Source organism: Nematostella vectensis, chromosome 9, assembly GCF_932526225.1.
Source record: "Nematostella vectensis chromosome 9, jaNemVect1.1, whole genome shotgun sequence".
In the NCBI taxonomy this organism is placed as follows: Eukaryota; Metazoa; Cnidaria; class Anthozoa; order Actiniaria; family Edwardsiidae; genus Nematostella; species Nematostella vectensis.
The window spans coordinates 7,312,883-7,325,570 of record NC_064042.1 but is presented as its reverse complement, the minus strand read 5'-3'; the positions used below and the strand labels follow the sequence as shown (position 1 = coordinate 7,325,570).

Genomic DNA, 12,688 nt, shown 5'->3' with positions numbered 1-12,688 from the left:
CTATATGTGAACACAAAGAGGGAACAACCATTTTAGTTGTTTCCTCATTCACATTATATCTTATTTTGGAGAAGTCCATCAAATTAATTATGAAAGATTTATCTATTTTATCTATTTATATACAATATGATGTTACAGTTTATATATTGATCTATTAAGCCTTTTAAATTATTTATTTGTTGTTTTATTAAGTCTTAATAAAACAACAAATAAATAAAAGGTATTTCAAGTTTGTGACTTCTGTTGTACAAGTAAACTTTTTGGTAATTTTTTCTAAAATGATTGCAAAGGGCATTATAGCAATCATCATTGAAAAATCTGCAGCATCAGCACTGTTTTATTTCAGATTGTAATTTCTAAAATAAAACCATTGGAAACTAGTTTTATCTGAAAGGAGGAGACCATATATATATATGTATATGATTTAAGTTGGTCAAGACAAGATGCATCCTTTTGAGTTTCTCAAAGTTCACTAGCTATTACTGGAAAAAAAATACAATTTAGTTTATTTTGTTTGAAGGCCCTGGGCAACTTTCCCTGCTAGCAGATGCCTCTTTTCTCTGTATTTCGCTGGGCTGGAGTTCGCGAGGAAAAGATACCTCTGCCATGGGTCGCAAGTTCGTTTGATCAAACCGCCGTCCACGATCGTGGACGAGATCCAGAGCGCATGCTCCGTTCGTTAATTACTGGCCAAATTTTGAGCCCACAATGACTAGCGCATGCATGAAACGTATATCCGCTGCGGGATAATAAGCCCGCATTCGAAACGGCGTCCTCCGTAGAAATATCACACGACGAATTATAAAAGAAGCTATTCAATGCCTTATCTTCATTCAGGATTTTCTCTCTTTTGACTAACGAGTCAATCGTCCGTTTACAGGTTTTGCATATTCTTCTGGGAATAGCTGATCTACCAAAAACTTTTGTAACATTTTCTTCGAATCCAACTGTGCGATATTTACATTGAAGAAACTCGCCTGTCCAGATGTCTTGAAATTAATCCCACAAACAAGACAAAACTCGTCTTTGCTGCGTTTGTTGTTCAATCTTTTAAATGACGTTTTAGGTGATTGAAATTGAACAGTTGTTTTCTTTTTTCGAAGAGGAGAACTAACCGGAGTTTGATTCATGATTTCCGACAAAACCCATGCAAAGTATATTAGCATATTGACAGCTTTCGCGCGATGGTACGGGTTTTGGCACGTCCGTCGCTTATTAATGCAAACGCATGCGCAACAGAAACAGTTTCGACCCATGGCAGAGGTCTCTTTCCCTCGCGAACGCCAGCCCAGCGAAATACAGAGAAAAGAGGCCTCTGCTAGCAGGGAATGGGCAACTGCTCTGTAAAACCCATTTCTGAAAGGGTTTCTAATCCAATTAGTCGCCCGACTAGACCTGGCGCCTTTTTCCAATTAGCGCCTGTAAAAACAGTCTCGAAATTTACATATCAAGAGGGAAAAGAAAAACTATGCGCTAAACATAACAAATAAACTTGGGAAAATTCTATGGAAAGGCTTAAATTATTCTAGACATTTCAAGGGTTGAGTCAAGTTTGAGGGGTTTTACTTGAACTCCATTTAATTAACCTTTGATGTACACAATATTCACGATCGAGAAATCGAACGCATTCGAAATGAGCATGAGCCTATCGTCACAGACTAGAAGTACTACGACGTTTCTGTGGTATATTTCGTATTGCAATGATGCACAAAATCGTTCATTTCTAACAAGAACCTTGGGCCCGAAAATAATTCGGAAGTCGGTGGTCCACTCTTCGATAATCCTATCGATGTTAGGGCATTCTCCGATGTACGCAAAAAGTATATTCCCTGCTATTTCATAATGGAGCTGAGCGGGCAAAGACATGTTTGGATATTGTGCTCACGTTTCTCCTTGCTCGCTCTACCCTTTGCAGACTCCAGCAGATCGTGAGACTTTTACCAAACCGAGCAGGCTTTGTTATTTAGGTGTTTGTGAAGTGTTTCTGAGCGTGAGGTCTGTCTGCTTTTCAAATTCACAAGGATCGCTCTGATTGGTCTCATTTTAATTTAATTATAAAATGAGACAAATCAGAGAGTGAGTTTGATTTAGTTTTTAGAAATGGGTTTTACAGAGCAGTTTCCCAGGGCGTCTTTCAGCCTGTTTCTTTCTCGCGCCGCGCTCCCTGTGTGCCCGATGTCCGCGACGCCCTGGGTCCCCGAGGATGTCTGACACCTTTTAAAGAAGTCTTGTTTCCGTCCCGCGCCCTGATTGGCTGACAGGAGTGTTGTCTTTACACGCCAACATCATCTGCCTTTTAGATAAATATGAACTCTTTTATCGATACATCTTTAGCTGATCCTTTACAAAGTCTTTGTGAATAACAAAGCAACGAAAACAGTCTTTCAGCAAATAAATTATGATTTTTATTATATTTTTCAAATGGGATATTTTCGATTAACTCCTTCATATCAAACATTTGCTAATTTATTTTTTTTGCCAGTATATTAATTTGGAAGAAAATTCATCCAAGATAAGTTTGGAGTTAGAGTGGTCTCTTGATCTTATTGGCATATTGGCTTGCTTGTTTTTTTTTTTACCCAGTTTAATAGTGTATGATCTTTTTTTATCTTTACCCATCCCCTCCCCTTCAGTTTTCTGATAGTCCGTCCCTTAACCCATTGACTCCTGGCTTTTTTGGAGCTGAATTTACAAAAAACAGACTGAAAACAGATACCTCCCCCCCTATTCTGAGTTTTATACAGCCCGTCAAAGTCAAACACAGATGCACCTAGTCAGCGGTATCCAAGCTTTCAAACAGTGCTTTGCGGTCCCCACTTTTAATCCCTCGTCGTTGTGCTGAAGCCAGCACAATTTGATGGTTGCTTGTATTTTTCATCAAAAATACAGCTATGAGCATATTAGGAGAGTGTCTCAGGACATCATGAAGTCTTTTGGGGCATAATTGAGTGCTTTGCTTATGGATATTTGCAAGCAAAGGTGGATTCATGATAATTTTTTCTTGTTTGGCTTTGCCCGGATGAGAAAATAATTTTCTAATGAATCACCACAGCTCTCATAAATGTTGTCTTTTCTGAAACCAAATTAATTCCAAAATTGTTTTCACTGCTATTCTGGGTCTGTATGACCTGGAATTGATTTGTTTGGCTTCGGGGTGAAAAGACTTCTAAAAAACCATCTGACTTTGGGGAGAGGAGTGTTGACTGGCCCTCCCCTCGTGAATTTTCCTGTGGATCTCCCAGAATGCTTTGCAATAAGTAAAGATATTTTCGTGGTTGTACAATCCTTCAAGGAATGGACATTGTGTTTTGAGGCCAAGGAAATGTACCTGGAGGATCAGAATAAAGGTATCTATTTGTGTCTTGAGCTGTGTTTGCTGATCTCTCTCCCTTGTGTGGTATTTTGAGCGTTTTATTGAGAGGGGTGATTCTGGTTTTCTCTCCTTGTTCGATTTGAGATTTGTCAAGGAACCTGTGCTATTATTTGGCTTAAGAGTAGATGCCAACACCTTGGTTGGATGCATATCTGCAAGACCATTTATCCCTTAGACTGATGCCTGAGTATCTTCATCTTGTTGTGTTTATTTTGAATTGATGAATATTTTGGATTGTGGGTACTTCCCAATGCCGGTACAGGCCGGTTGAGGGGTCAATGTGTTAATAAATTTTGGGTATGAACAATAGAGGAATTTTGACACTTGTAGGGGCCAAATGACTGGTTTCAAAAACGGGGGGGGGGGGGGTGAAAAAACACACGAAAAGGGAGCCTTTCTTTACCCAGAGAGCCTCCAGTTAATTAACAGACGGGGTACGTAGGAAGAACAGATGATATTGAACGTATTTTATTAATTATATACAAAATATACAATATAATAAGAATAGTATGCAAAGGATCGTCAGTAATTGCCAACCGCAAAGGATCCTGGTTCAGCTAAGCACTGCTACCTTTATGCCGGCCAGTTCATAGCTCAATTGCGAATCATCTAGCGGGCGTGGACTCGTCTCGTCACTGAAGCCGTTGGAACTCACGAACCGCCTGATGTAACACGCAACACTTCTTAAAGTCTTGAACTCGAGAAGAACGGCCTTCCCGTTAGGATGTCTAAATCCATTCTGATCGCGATTATGCGAGTCAAACAACAACCATGTTTGAGATGTCTTAAATAGAGCGATTGTATACAATAAATATCTAACAATAAATATATCATACTCGCTTAGAGTTTCGATGCTACTCTCAATGCCTGGTAGCGGGCTGTTCTTGTCTGTGCCATCGTTCATGATGTCACCACACATTACATCACTTCTCTTCAAGTGGAAGTGCCGACCCCGTAGTTTGATATCTAGCTCTATCTCGTCAATGTGGAGAAACGAGGTTTTTGAGCGATTCATCCTCTCTTGAGTCTCACTGTGTTTTCTGTCCCCGGTAAGGATTATATCGTCCATGTCCTCGGGCGTCCAGAGCAATGGGCTTTTGCCGGACGCCCTGAGGATGGCACAGAGAGCAATGGAACAACACTGAACTCCTGGGATGACAAGTCTTGCATCCCCTTGGTGCATGTTTGCCTTGACGAGAAGACACGAGCTGCTCTTCGCATCACGTGAATCCAAGCTATTAACAGAAATACAAAACGTCTAGTTTATGATCTTTGAACAATTTAGCATTTTCTTTATATCACCCGCTCTCCACTCCAGCCGTTTAACCTGCATAGCGCAAAAAGCTTAAAAATAGGAATGCAGGATGATAGAGCAGCCCTCGAGAGAAAGACAGCCTCCATCCAAACCTTCAATCAAGTTTCTTCCTTTTTCTTATATTTTGCTATCCACGCTACTCAAGTTGTCATTTTATTTAAAAGACAAGGTCTACTCATATTATGAAATTAGGTTTTTGATCATACATATTTTTCAATTTCAAATCCTACGAGGGAAACCTACCCAGCGAAAAATAATCAACTTGCTTAGCCTCTTACCTATTATTTGATCTTGCCCCATCTTGTACCATACCATTCATCTGGTATGATTCTTTGTGGTTTTCTCTCCCTGTGCTGTTTCCCTTTTGGGCCGCTGTGGCGTATGAACTCCTCTTGGTGGTGGAAGGCGTGGAAGGTCTACCCATTACTCCACAGGCGTGGCCCTTTCTGGGGTAATCATCAACATGATTGTTCCGATGCTTCCCTTTTTTGCTTTCCTTTCTGTTCTGGTTTTTGCTCTCTCGGAGATTGATCTTAACTCCTTGCACAGACAATAATTCAGCCTCTGCATCCGTGTTTTTCGACTTGCTCTGCTTTGTCCGAACGTTGAGCTTATTACTCCCCTTGACATTTCCTTCTTGTGCATCCGTTATACTTGCGGCTAGTTCAGAAGCTGTCGGCGTCTTTTGAGGAGTCCTCTCTTCAGCCTGATGGCTGATTTCATCACGTCTCGCGTCGGATGACTGTGTCATGGGGTATTGCTTAGCAGATACGACGTCCTGTTCGACTATAGCTTCTGCACTGAAGTTATGAAGGATGGATTCCTTTCCTATTACCGATAATTCTGGTTCGTTTTCTTTCTTCTGACACTCTTGTTTTCCTGTCCGTGATTTGCGTTGAGATGTTTTTGGTCTTTGGTTTTTGCGCTTTGCCTTCTTCTTCTGTGCTTGGGCGCATTTATGAAGAAGCTGCTGGTTTTCTTTGCTAGTGTCCCCATCATTAGTAGACATGGGAGGTGTACAATCCGAGGGAAGCTCCCGATCAACGCCATCATTTGGAGTATGCACAACACCTGCATCAGTTGCTAGGTTAGCATCGTTGTCATTCTTTGATACCCGATCCTCTTCGCCTCCAATGACCAGCTGTGGTTCTTCTACACTTGACAACTCTTCGTCTTTTTTGAGATACTGCTTATACTGGATAGATACACCGTCAGTGATATCTTCGGGTAACATCTCTGACATGAAACTCTTAGGCTCTTTTACACAACATTTGTGCTGCTCTAGCGCAGTGTCTTCGCCTTTACTTTCCTCTCCCAGCGAAGATGATTTAGACTCATACACTGGTGCTAGGACTGGTGTATCTGGTAAATCACCTGCAAAATCTGTTCCCAGCGTAGTAACACCGTCTGCGTTACCTTTGGGTAACGTCTCTGTGATTGGGCACTGAGGCTCTTCTTCACAACATTCATGATGCTTAAGATCAGGGTTTTCGCCTTGACGTTCCTCCCCAAACGAAGCTGACTTAGGCACAAACACTGGGTTAGGGACTGCTATAGCTGGTAAACATGCGTCAACTCTTGCAAGATCTGTTGCAGGAGTTGCATCGAGGCAATCCGGTCTCTTTTCTGCTACCAAATACTGATGGTCATCCTGTGACAGCTGGATGGCAGACGATGGAAGCGCTGCCATATGCTCTGGCGCTGTGGCAAAGTCGTAGTTTAGATGAATTTTCCGTGATCTACGAATGCCAGGAAGGTAGGGCTTCATGAGACCCGAAGGTAAATCGGTTACCATCTGCCTCACCGGCGAGAACATTTCTTCAGTTGATATAAAGCAAGCTTGGTCTTGTTTCGTCTCCTCGGATTCTTCCTTACAAGCTTCTTGCTTCTCGCTACCAAATCCAGCCTCTAATAGAGAACGGACTGCCATATCCATAAGACCCATGCCAAGTCTCTCAAGGTTTAGTTGCAGGGTGGAAACACTGAGTTTGTTAGCTTTAAGGTGCTCAGCCATCTCTGCAACCATCCACTCATGCTCATCATGTGACACCTGGCTGACAGAAGATAGGAGGGTAGACATGTTGTCTGGTTCTGTTGCGCAGTAATCCATCAGATGAACTTTGACACGATGTCGAATGATTGCATGTCTACCATGCATGGTAACAAGCACAGGTCTTTTAGCTGATGACGGAGGCTCCATTTGCTCAAGCTCTAAGCTGAGGGGTCTCATCAGCGTATTCAGAAACTCGGCGAGTGAGGGATGGAGTGTGACTTGACGCCCCTGGCGCGATGCACAAGCTGCTAGGCTCTCGAGGCTTTGTGTGTCCCATGATGCACGCAGGTCAAAAGGGCGGAGCTCCTTGAGTCCTGTAGAGGATGCAGTCACAATCGACTTTACGGATGAGGACGGCTGGACGTTCACCTCGGTGGTTACGAGAGCATCACTCTCTTGGCGGTCTGTCGACGCATTAGATGGACAAGCACCAGTCTTCTCTTGGAACTGGTGCACCTCTGTGATGCTGGCAAGACGAGCTCCCTGATAACGATAAGAGCAATAAACGCAACTGTGAATAATTTTTAAACCGCTTTCGTGACATCGTTTGTTTGATGTAAAAATAATTCATTGTTTGTTTAGCGCTCCTAATCCAAATACTTAAAATTTTCGATTAGTTACCAAAAATTCAAACAGGCTATAGCGGAAACATGATAACATGAAAATATTCGGGTATAACTGTTTGAATCTATAATAATGGAGATGCTATTTTGTCCGCCGTGTTTGTGTAGGGATGTGGTATTCAATCTTCCCAATTAAATAAACACTCACCTCAGCACTTTGAGTTTTCAATGATCCACAAATGTGAGGACGGTAAGGCTTCTTGAAACCGCAAAGCAATTCCGTCACCATCTGTTTCACTCGCGAGGACGGCTTGAACATTTCTTCAATCGCCATGATGCAAGTTTGGTCTTGTTTAGTCTCGACCTGAGCTTCCCCCTCCAAGCATCCAAATACAGACACTGATAGAGGGCGGGCTGTTGTATCAATGGAACCCATGCCAATTCCCTCAAGGCTTAGTTGCAGAGTGGTTACACTGACTGTGTTAGCTTTAAGGCGCTCAGACATCTCTGCCACCATCCACTCATGCTCATCATGTGACGCTTGGCTGACAGAAGATAAGAGCGTAGACATGTTGTCTGGTTCTGTTGCGCAGTAATCCAACAGATGAACCTTGACGCGACGTCGAATGATTGCATGTCTACCATGCATGGTAACAAGCACAGGTCTTTTAGCTGATGACGGAGGCTCCATTTGTTCAAGCTCTAAGCTGAGGGGTCTCATCAGCGTATTCAGAAACTCGGCGAGTGAGGGATGGAGTGTGACCTGACGCCCCTGGCGCGATGCACAAGCTGCTAGGCTCTCGAGGCTTTGTGTGTCCCATGATGCACGCAGGGCAAAAGGGCGGAGCTCCTTGAGTCCTGTAGAGGATGCAGTCACAATCGACTTTACGGATGAGGACGGCTGGACGTTCACCTCGGTGGTTACGAGAGCATCACTCTCTTGGCGGTCTGTCGACGCATTAGATGGACAAGCACCAGTCTTCTCTTGGAACTGGTGCACCTCTGTGATGCTGGCAAGACGACCTCCCTGATAACGATAAAAGCAATAAACTCAACTGTGAATACGTTTTAAACCGCTTTCGTGGCATCGTTTGTTTGAAGTAAAAATAATTCATTGTTTGTTTAGCGCTTCTAGTCCAAATACTTAAAATGTTCGATTAGTTACCATAAATTCAAACAGGCTTTAGCGGAAACATGATAACATGAAAATATTCGAGTATAACTGTTTGAATCTATAATAATGAAGATGCTATTTTGTCCGCCGTGTTTGTGTAGGGATGTGGTATTCTATCTTCCCAATGAAATAAACACTCACTTTAACACTTTGAGTTTTCAATGATCCACAAATGTGAGGACGGTAAGGCTTCTTGAAACCGGAAAGCAATTCGGTCACCATCTGTTTCTTTCGAGAGGACGGCTTGAACATGTCCTCAATCGCCATGATGCAAGCTTGGTCTTGTTTAGTCTCGACCTGAGCTTCCCCCTCCAAGCATCCAAATACAGACACTGATAGAGGGCGGGCTGTTGTATCAATGAAACCCATGCCAATTCCCTCAAGGCTTAGTTGCCGTGTGGCTACACTGATTGTGTTAGCTTTAAGTTGCTCAGACATCTCTGCCACCATCCACTCATGCTCATCATGTGACACCTGGCTGACAGAAGATAGGAGGGTAGACATGTTGTCTGGTTCTGTTGCGCAGTAATCCAACAGATGAACCTTGACGCGACGTCGAATGATTGCATGTCTACCATGCATGGTAACAAGCTCAGGTCTTTTAGCTGATGACGGAGGCTCCATTTGTTCAAGCTCTAAGCCGAGGGGTCTCATCAGCGTATTCAGAAACTCGGCGAGTGAGGGATGGAGTCTGACCTGACGCCCCTGGCGCGATGCACAAGCTGCTAGGCTCTCGAGGCTTTGTGTGTCCCATGATGCACGCAGGTCAAAAGGGCGGAGCTCCTTGAGTCCTGTAGAGGATGCAGTCACAATCGACTTTACGGATGAGGACGGCTGGTCGTTCACCTCGGTGGTTACGAGAGCATCACTCTCTCGGCGGTCTGTCGACGCAATAGATGGACAAGCACCAGTCTCCTCTTGGATCTGGTGCACCTCGGTGATGCTGGCAAGAGGGCGTCCCTGAGAATGTAAGAGCAATAAACGCAACTGTGAATACGTCTCAAAACGTTTTCGAGGTATCGTTTTCATGTTGTACAAATAGGAAATGGTTTTGTTTAGCGCACCTAATCCAAAGACTAAAGGTGATCGATGGGTCACTCTTTCAATGAAAATAGAAAAGTACACTCGTTTTATATCCATACAAATCGTCTGAAAGTACAAACATAACAATATTTACAGTTGCCAGAATGATTCCCCGAAATCTAACAGCTTTAATGGGAGAATTATAAAAAAAAGAATGCAAGTATAACAATAAAACTGGAGAAGCTATTTTGCCCGTCGTGTTGGTGTAGAGGTGTGGTTCTTGAATCTTCACACTTTAATAAACGCTCACCTGAAGGGATTTGACCTTCGACTGGATATGCATCTTCATGACGAAGTTGATAACAAAGCATATAAGAGCGGCGAAGGTAACCGCTGACATCAGGTACAGGATATCCCCCAGCACGACGGTGGGAGCGGGACACTCAAAGACAACGATTGCTTGCCTTGGAGCAGCCACGGGAAAGACTACAACTAAAGAGACAAAGAAAAAGGAACATTGATTTAGTCTGACGCGAAATGATTATTAATAAGTTTAGTAAGTATCTGTATATCATTTTAGTAAGGCCTTATCAGTCGATGGCTAAATGTTTTAAATTAATTTAGTGTATAATCATTATTGCACTAGCTTGGCATCAGCAGTCGTGGCTTGATGAAGATCTTAAGAAGGTTCCGGGGGTGGAGCTCCGGGAACACTTGCTTGTAGCTGGGCAGCAAAAGCTCCCAATAACGGGCTACAGAATCGAGAAAACAGTTAAGCATCATCACTTAGTGGTTATAAAGATTTTAAGAATAAAGAAAGGACAATAATAGCAACCATAGTACATCCGTTAGGAAACATTACTGGAATTTGTACAACGACACTAGTAAATCGCGCTTTGATTGGTCTAGGGTCCATGTGTTATTACAAGACATACGCACGCTTGGCGTCAGCACGAACACACGCTTACACTAGATTGTAATGTAAGATAACATTTTAATTGTTGTATAAAACAAATAGATTTCATATTTTGCGCGTCTGTCCTCTGAAAGATGCACAGATGACGTCACAGCATGTCATGAATAACAGTCACGCAACTCGACTGGCGTCAAGTTGCGTACTTTTTGAAAAACTGAGATTTATTTGTTAAATAACATTTTTCCCAGTACTTTCGGAATTTGGCAACGTCGTATGGAAGAGCATGGCATGTCAAGACTGAACATATTATCCATCAATTTTTAGTAAAATCAGTCAGCCACATACCTTGATAAACAAGCAATTCTCGACATTGTGAAGACTTCTCCGCTTGCAAAAGATCGGCTGGAAAACACGCTAATACAAAAGACATCCTGATCAAACGAAGATTCAGAAACTTGATGCATTTAGAAAAATAAAAAATATAAATATGTTTTGTAGAACGTTGGGAAAGAAGCTCTTTTATCAAATTGGGAAATATACTAAAAATAATTATAAAACCGAAAGGGCGGGACTCACCGGAGACATCTTCGACAGCGTCTTGTACCGCGACGGGTACTTCTTCTTTGGTCTCTTCTCCTTGACCATAACTCTAGAAAATGACAACAAAACAAATAATAAGCCGAAGGAAATAGAAGTGTTAAAGAAACACTACTTGTACACGCCAACACGCCACCGCACGCACTTTTTCTCACAAAACGACGCTACGTACCTCGACACTCGATTTACTTCGGCAATAGCAGAACGCTGCGGCTCCTGCTGCGCAGACTGCTAGTCCGGTGAGGACGGGGTGGTCCTTAAAAAACTCTATCATTTTGAAAACTTGGTACGCTCCATGAATACGTGTTTATCGTTTCGCTTTCATGAACGTTTTGATCAGTTTGGGGGAATGCTGATTATGACGTCAGACAATACGTAATCATCCTCGTGCTCAAAACAAAATTTATCAATTCCAGGATTTCACTTAGAAATAACATATTATCAACACCCCCCCCCCCCCCCAAAAAAAAAAAAAAAAAAAAAAAAAAAACGTCACATATTATAAAATACCACCAAAGGCTGTTTGGAATTATCCATCAATAAATTACCATGAGCCTTTTTGTTTCTAGCGCGAGCTTCGATGCATCGCCGAATACAAAGTGGACGCGCGCGCAAGCTAGACAGTATTTGCAACACTCGCAAAAATCATACGGTACGCAGGATATTTTAAATAAAAAAGGAAGAAAATTGTTATTGCGCTTTAAACTTCGCTAGTATTGAAGGGGGCCCGTCTACAACCATGAAAAATAAAACAAGTTCAAAACAAAATAATCATCTTTTGCCGAAACCCGAAAAATATTTTGCCTAAATCTTTCAAATTTCAGGCGCGTCCTTGTTTATCTTAAAATTCAAAGATGAAAAATCGTAGCAATTCTGGGTCTAGCTCTAATGGCGTCCAGACACGCGATTTGTAGAGCTCCGAATAACTTTGCTGTTTAACACCTGTAAAACAATTCTTATCTATCCTAAATCGAGTAAGAGGGCCAAGGGAACGAGGTTGGGGGGATGCATTTTTCGAAAAAAATTGGCGGATTTTTCGGTATTTTTCGACAGCAAAAAAAAACTTGAATAATTAAAATTATGTTAACGGTTTTCTGTAAAGAAGCCCGGAAAACAGGGGGTATATTTCCATGGGACGTGGATTTGGTACAATTCTTATCAACAATACAATAATCTTTATTTACCGAGGGTAGCATATTAACCGAATTACAGTTTTCTACCATGTGGCCCTCAAAGGCCCACTCTAGGTGTCAAGCACTCTTCTAACTGCTATCCCATAGGAAATCTTTCCTCTTCTGCTATCTCTTAGGGGTTCTCTCGCTATACAGAGAATCCAATATCTTTGTCTACGTACAGTTTGCTATCGGCACGAGGGTTCCCGCGACAGATTTTCAAAGCGTTAGCTTGCACGAGATACGAAGGCGTATCAGGTACATCGACTTGTTATTCTTTCTTATGAGTATTTTTTCATTAAATATGTACGACAAAGAAAGCTTGCTAAGCCACTTTGAGTGTCATATCGGACTTCCTTATTAGCTTTGGCAGCTACCGGTTAAGTGGCTGAAGTAAAATCAGACTGGGAATGCAGTGTTTCCGTGTATGCGAAAATCACAGGGGTATACGTGAAATAGGAACAGAAAAAATAATTTTCTTCCTCGATTCCCCGCGCTTGCA

The 12,688-nt window shown here is 42.3% G+C and overlaps 1 protein-coding gene across 4 annotated transcripts in view; it reads right to left on the bottom strand.

Moving 5' to 3' along the window:
• The window catches only part of LOC116601875, a 51,903-nt gene that overhangs the window by 15,662 nt on the left and 23,553 nt on the right, over nt 1-12,688 (bottom strand). Inside the window, exons 1-6 of one of the 4 annotated variants that reach the window (XM_048732415.1) lie at nt 11,187-11,406; nt 10,994-11,066; nt 10,763-10,831; nt 9,812-9,993; nt 8,620-9,438; nt 7,513-8,331 (exon numbers count right to left, since the gene is read on the bottom strand). In XM_048732415.1, coding sequence (XP_048588372.1) covers nt 7,513-8,331; nt 8,620-9,438; nt 9,812-9,993; nt 10,763-10,831; nt 10,994-11,066; nt 11,187-11,288 — 2,064 coding nt within the window. In that variant the 5' untranslated portion in view covers nt 11,289-11,406. Of the gene's footprint in view, nt 1-3,825; nt 4,609-4,966; nt 7,225-7,512; nt 8,332-8,619; nt 9,439-9,811; nt 9,994-10,762; nt 10,832-10,993; nt 11,067-11,186; nt 11,407-12,688 lie in introns of those variants that run through there. The other 3 variants (XM_048732416.1, XM_048732413.1, XM_048732414.1) reach the window with 3 other exon arrangements.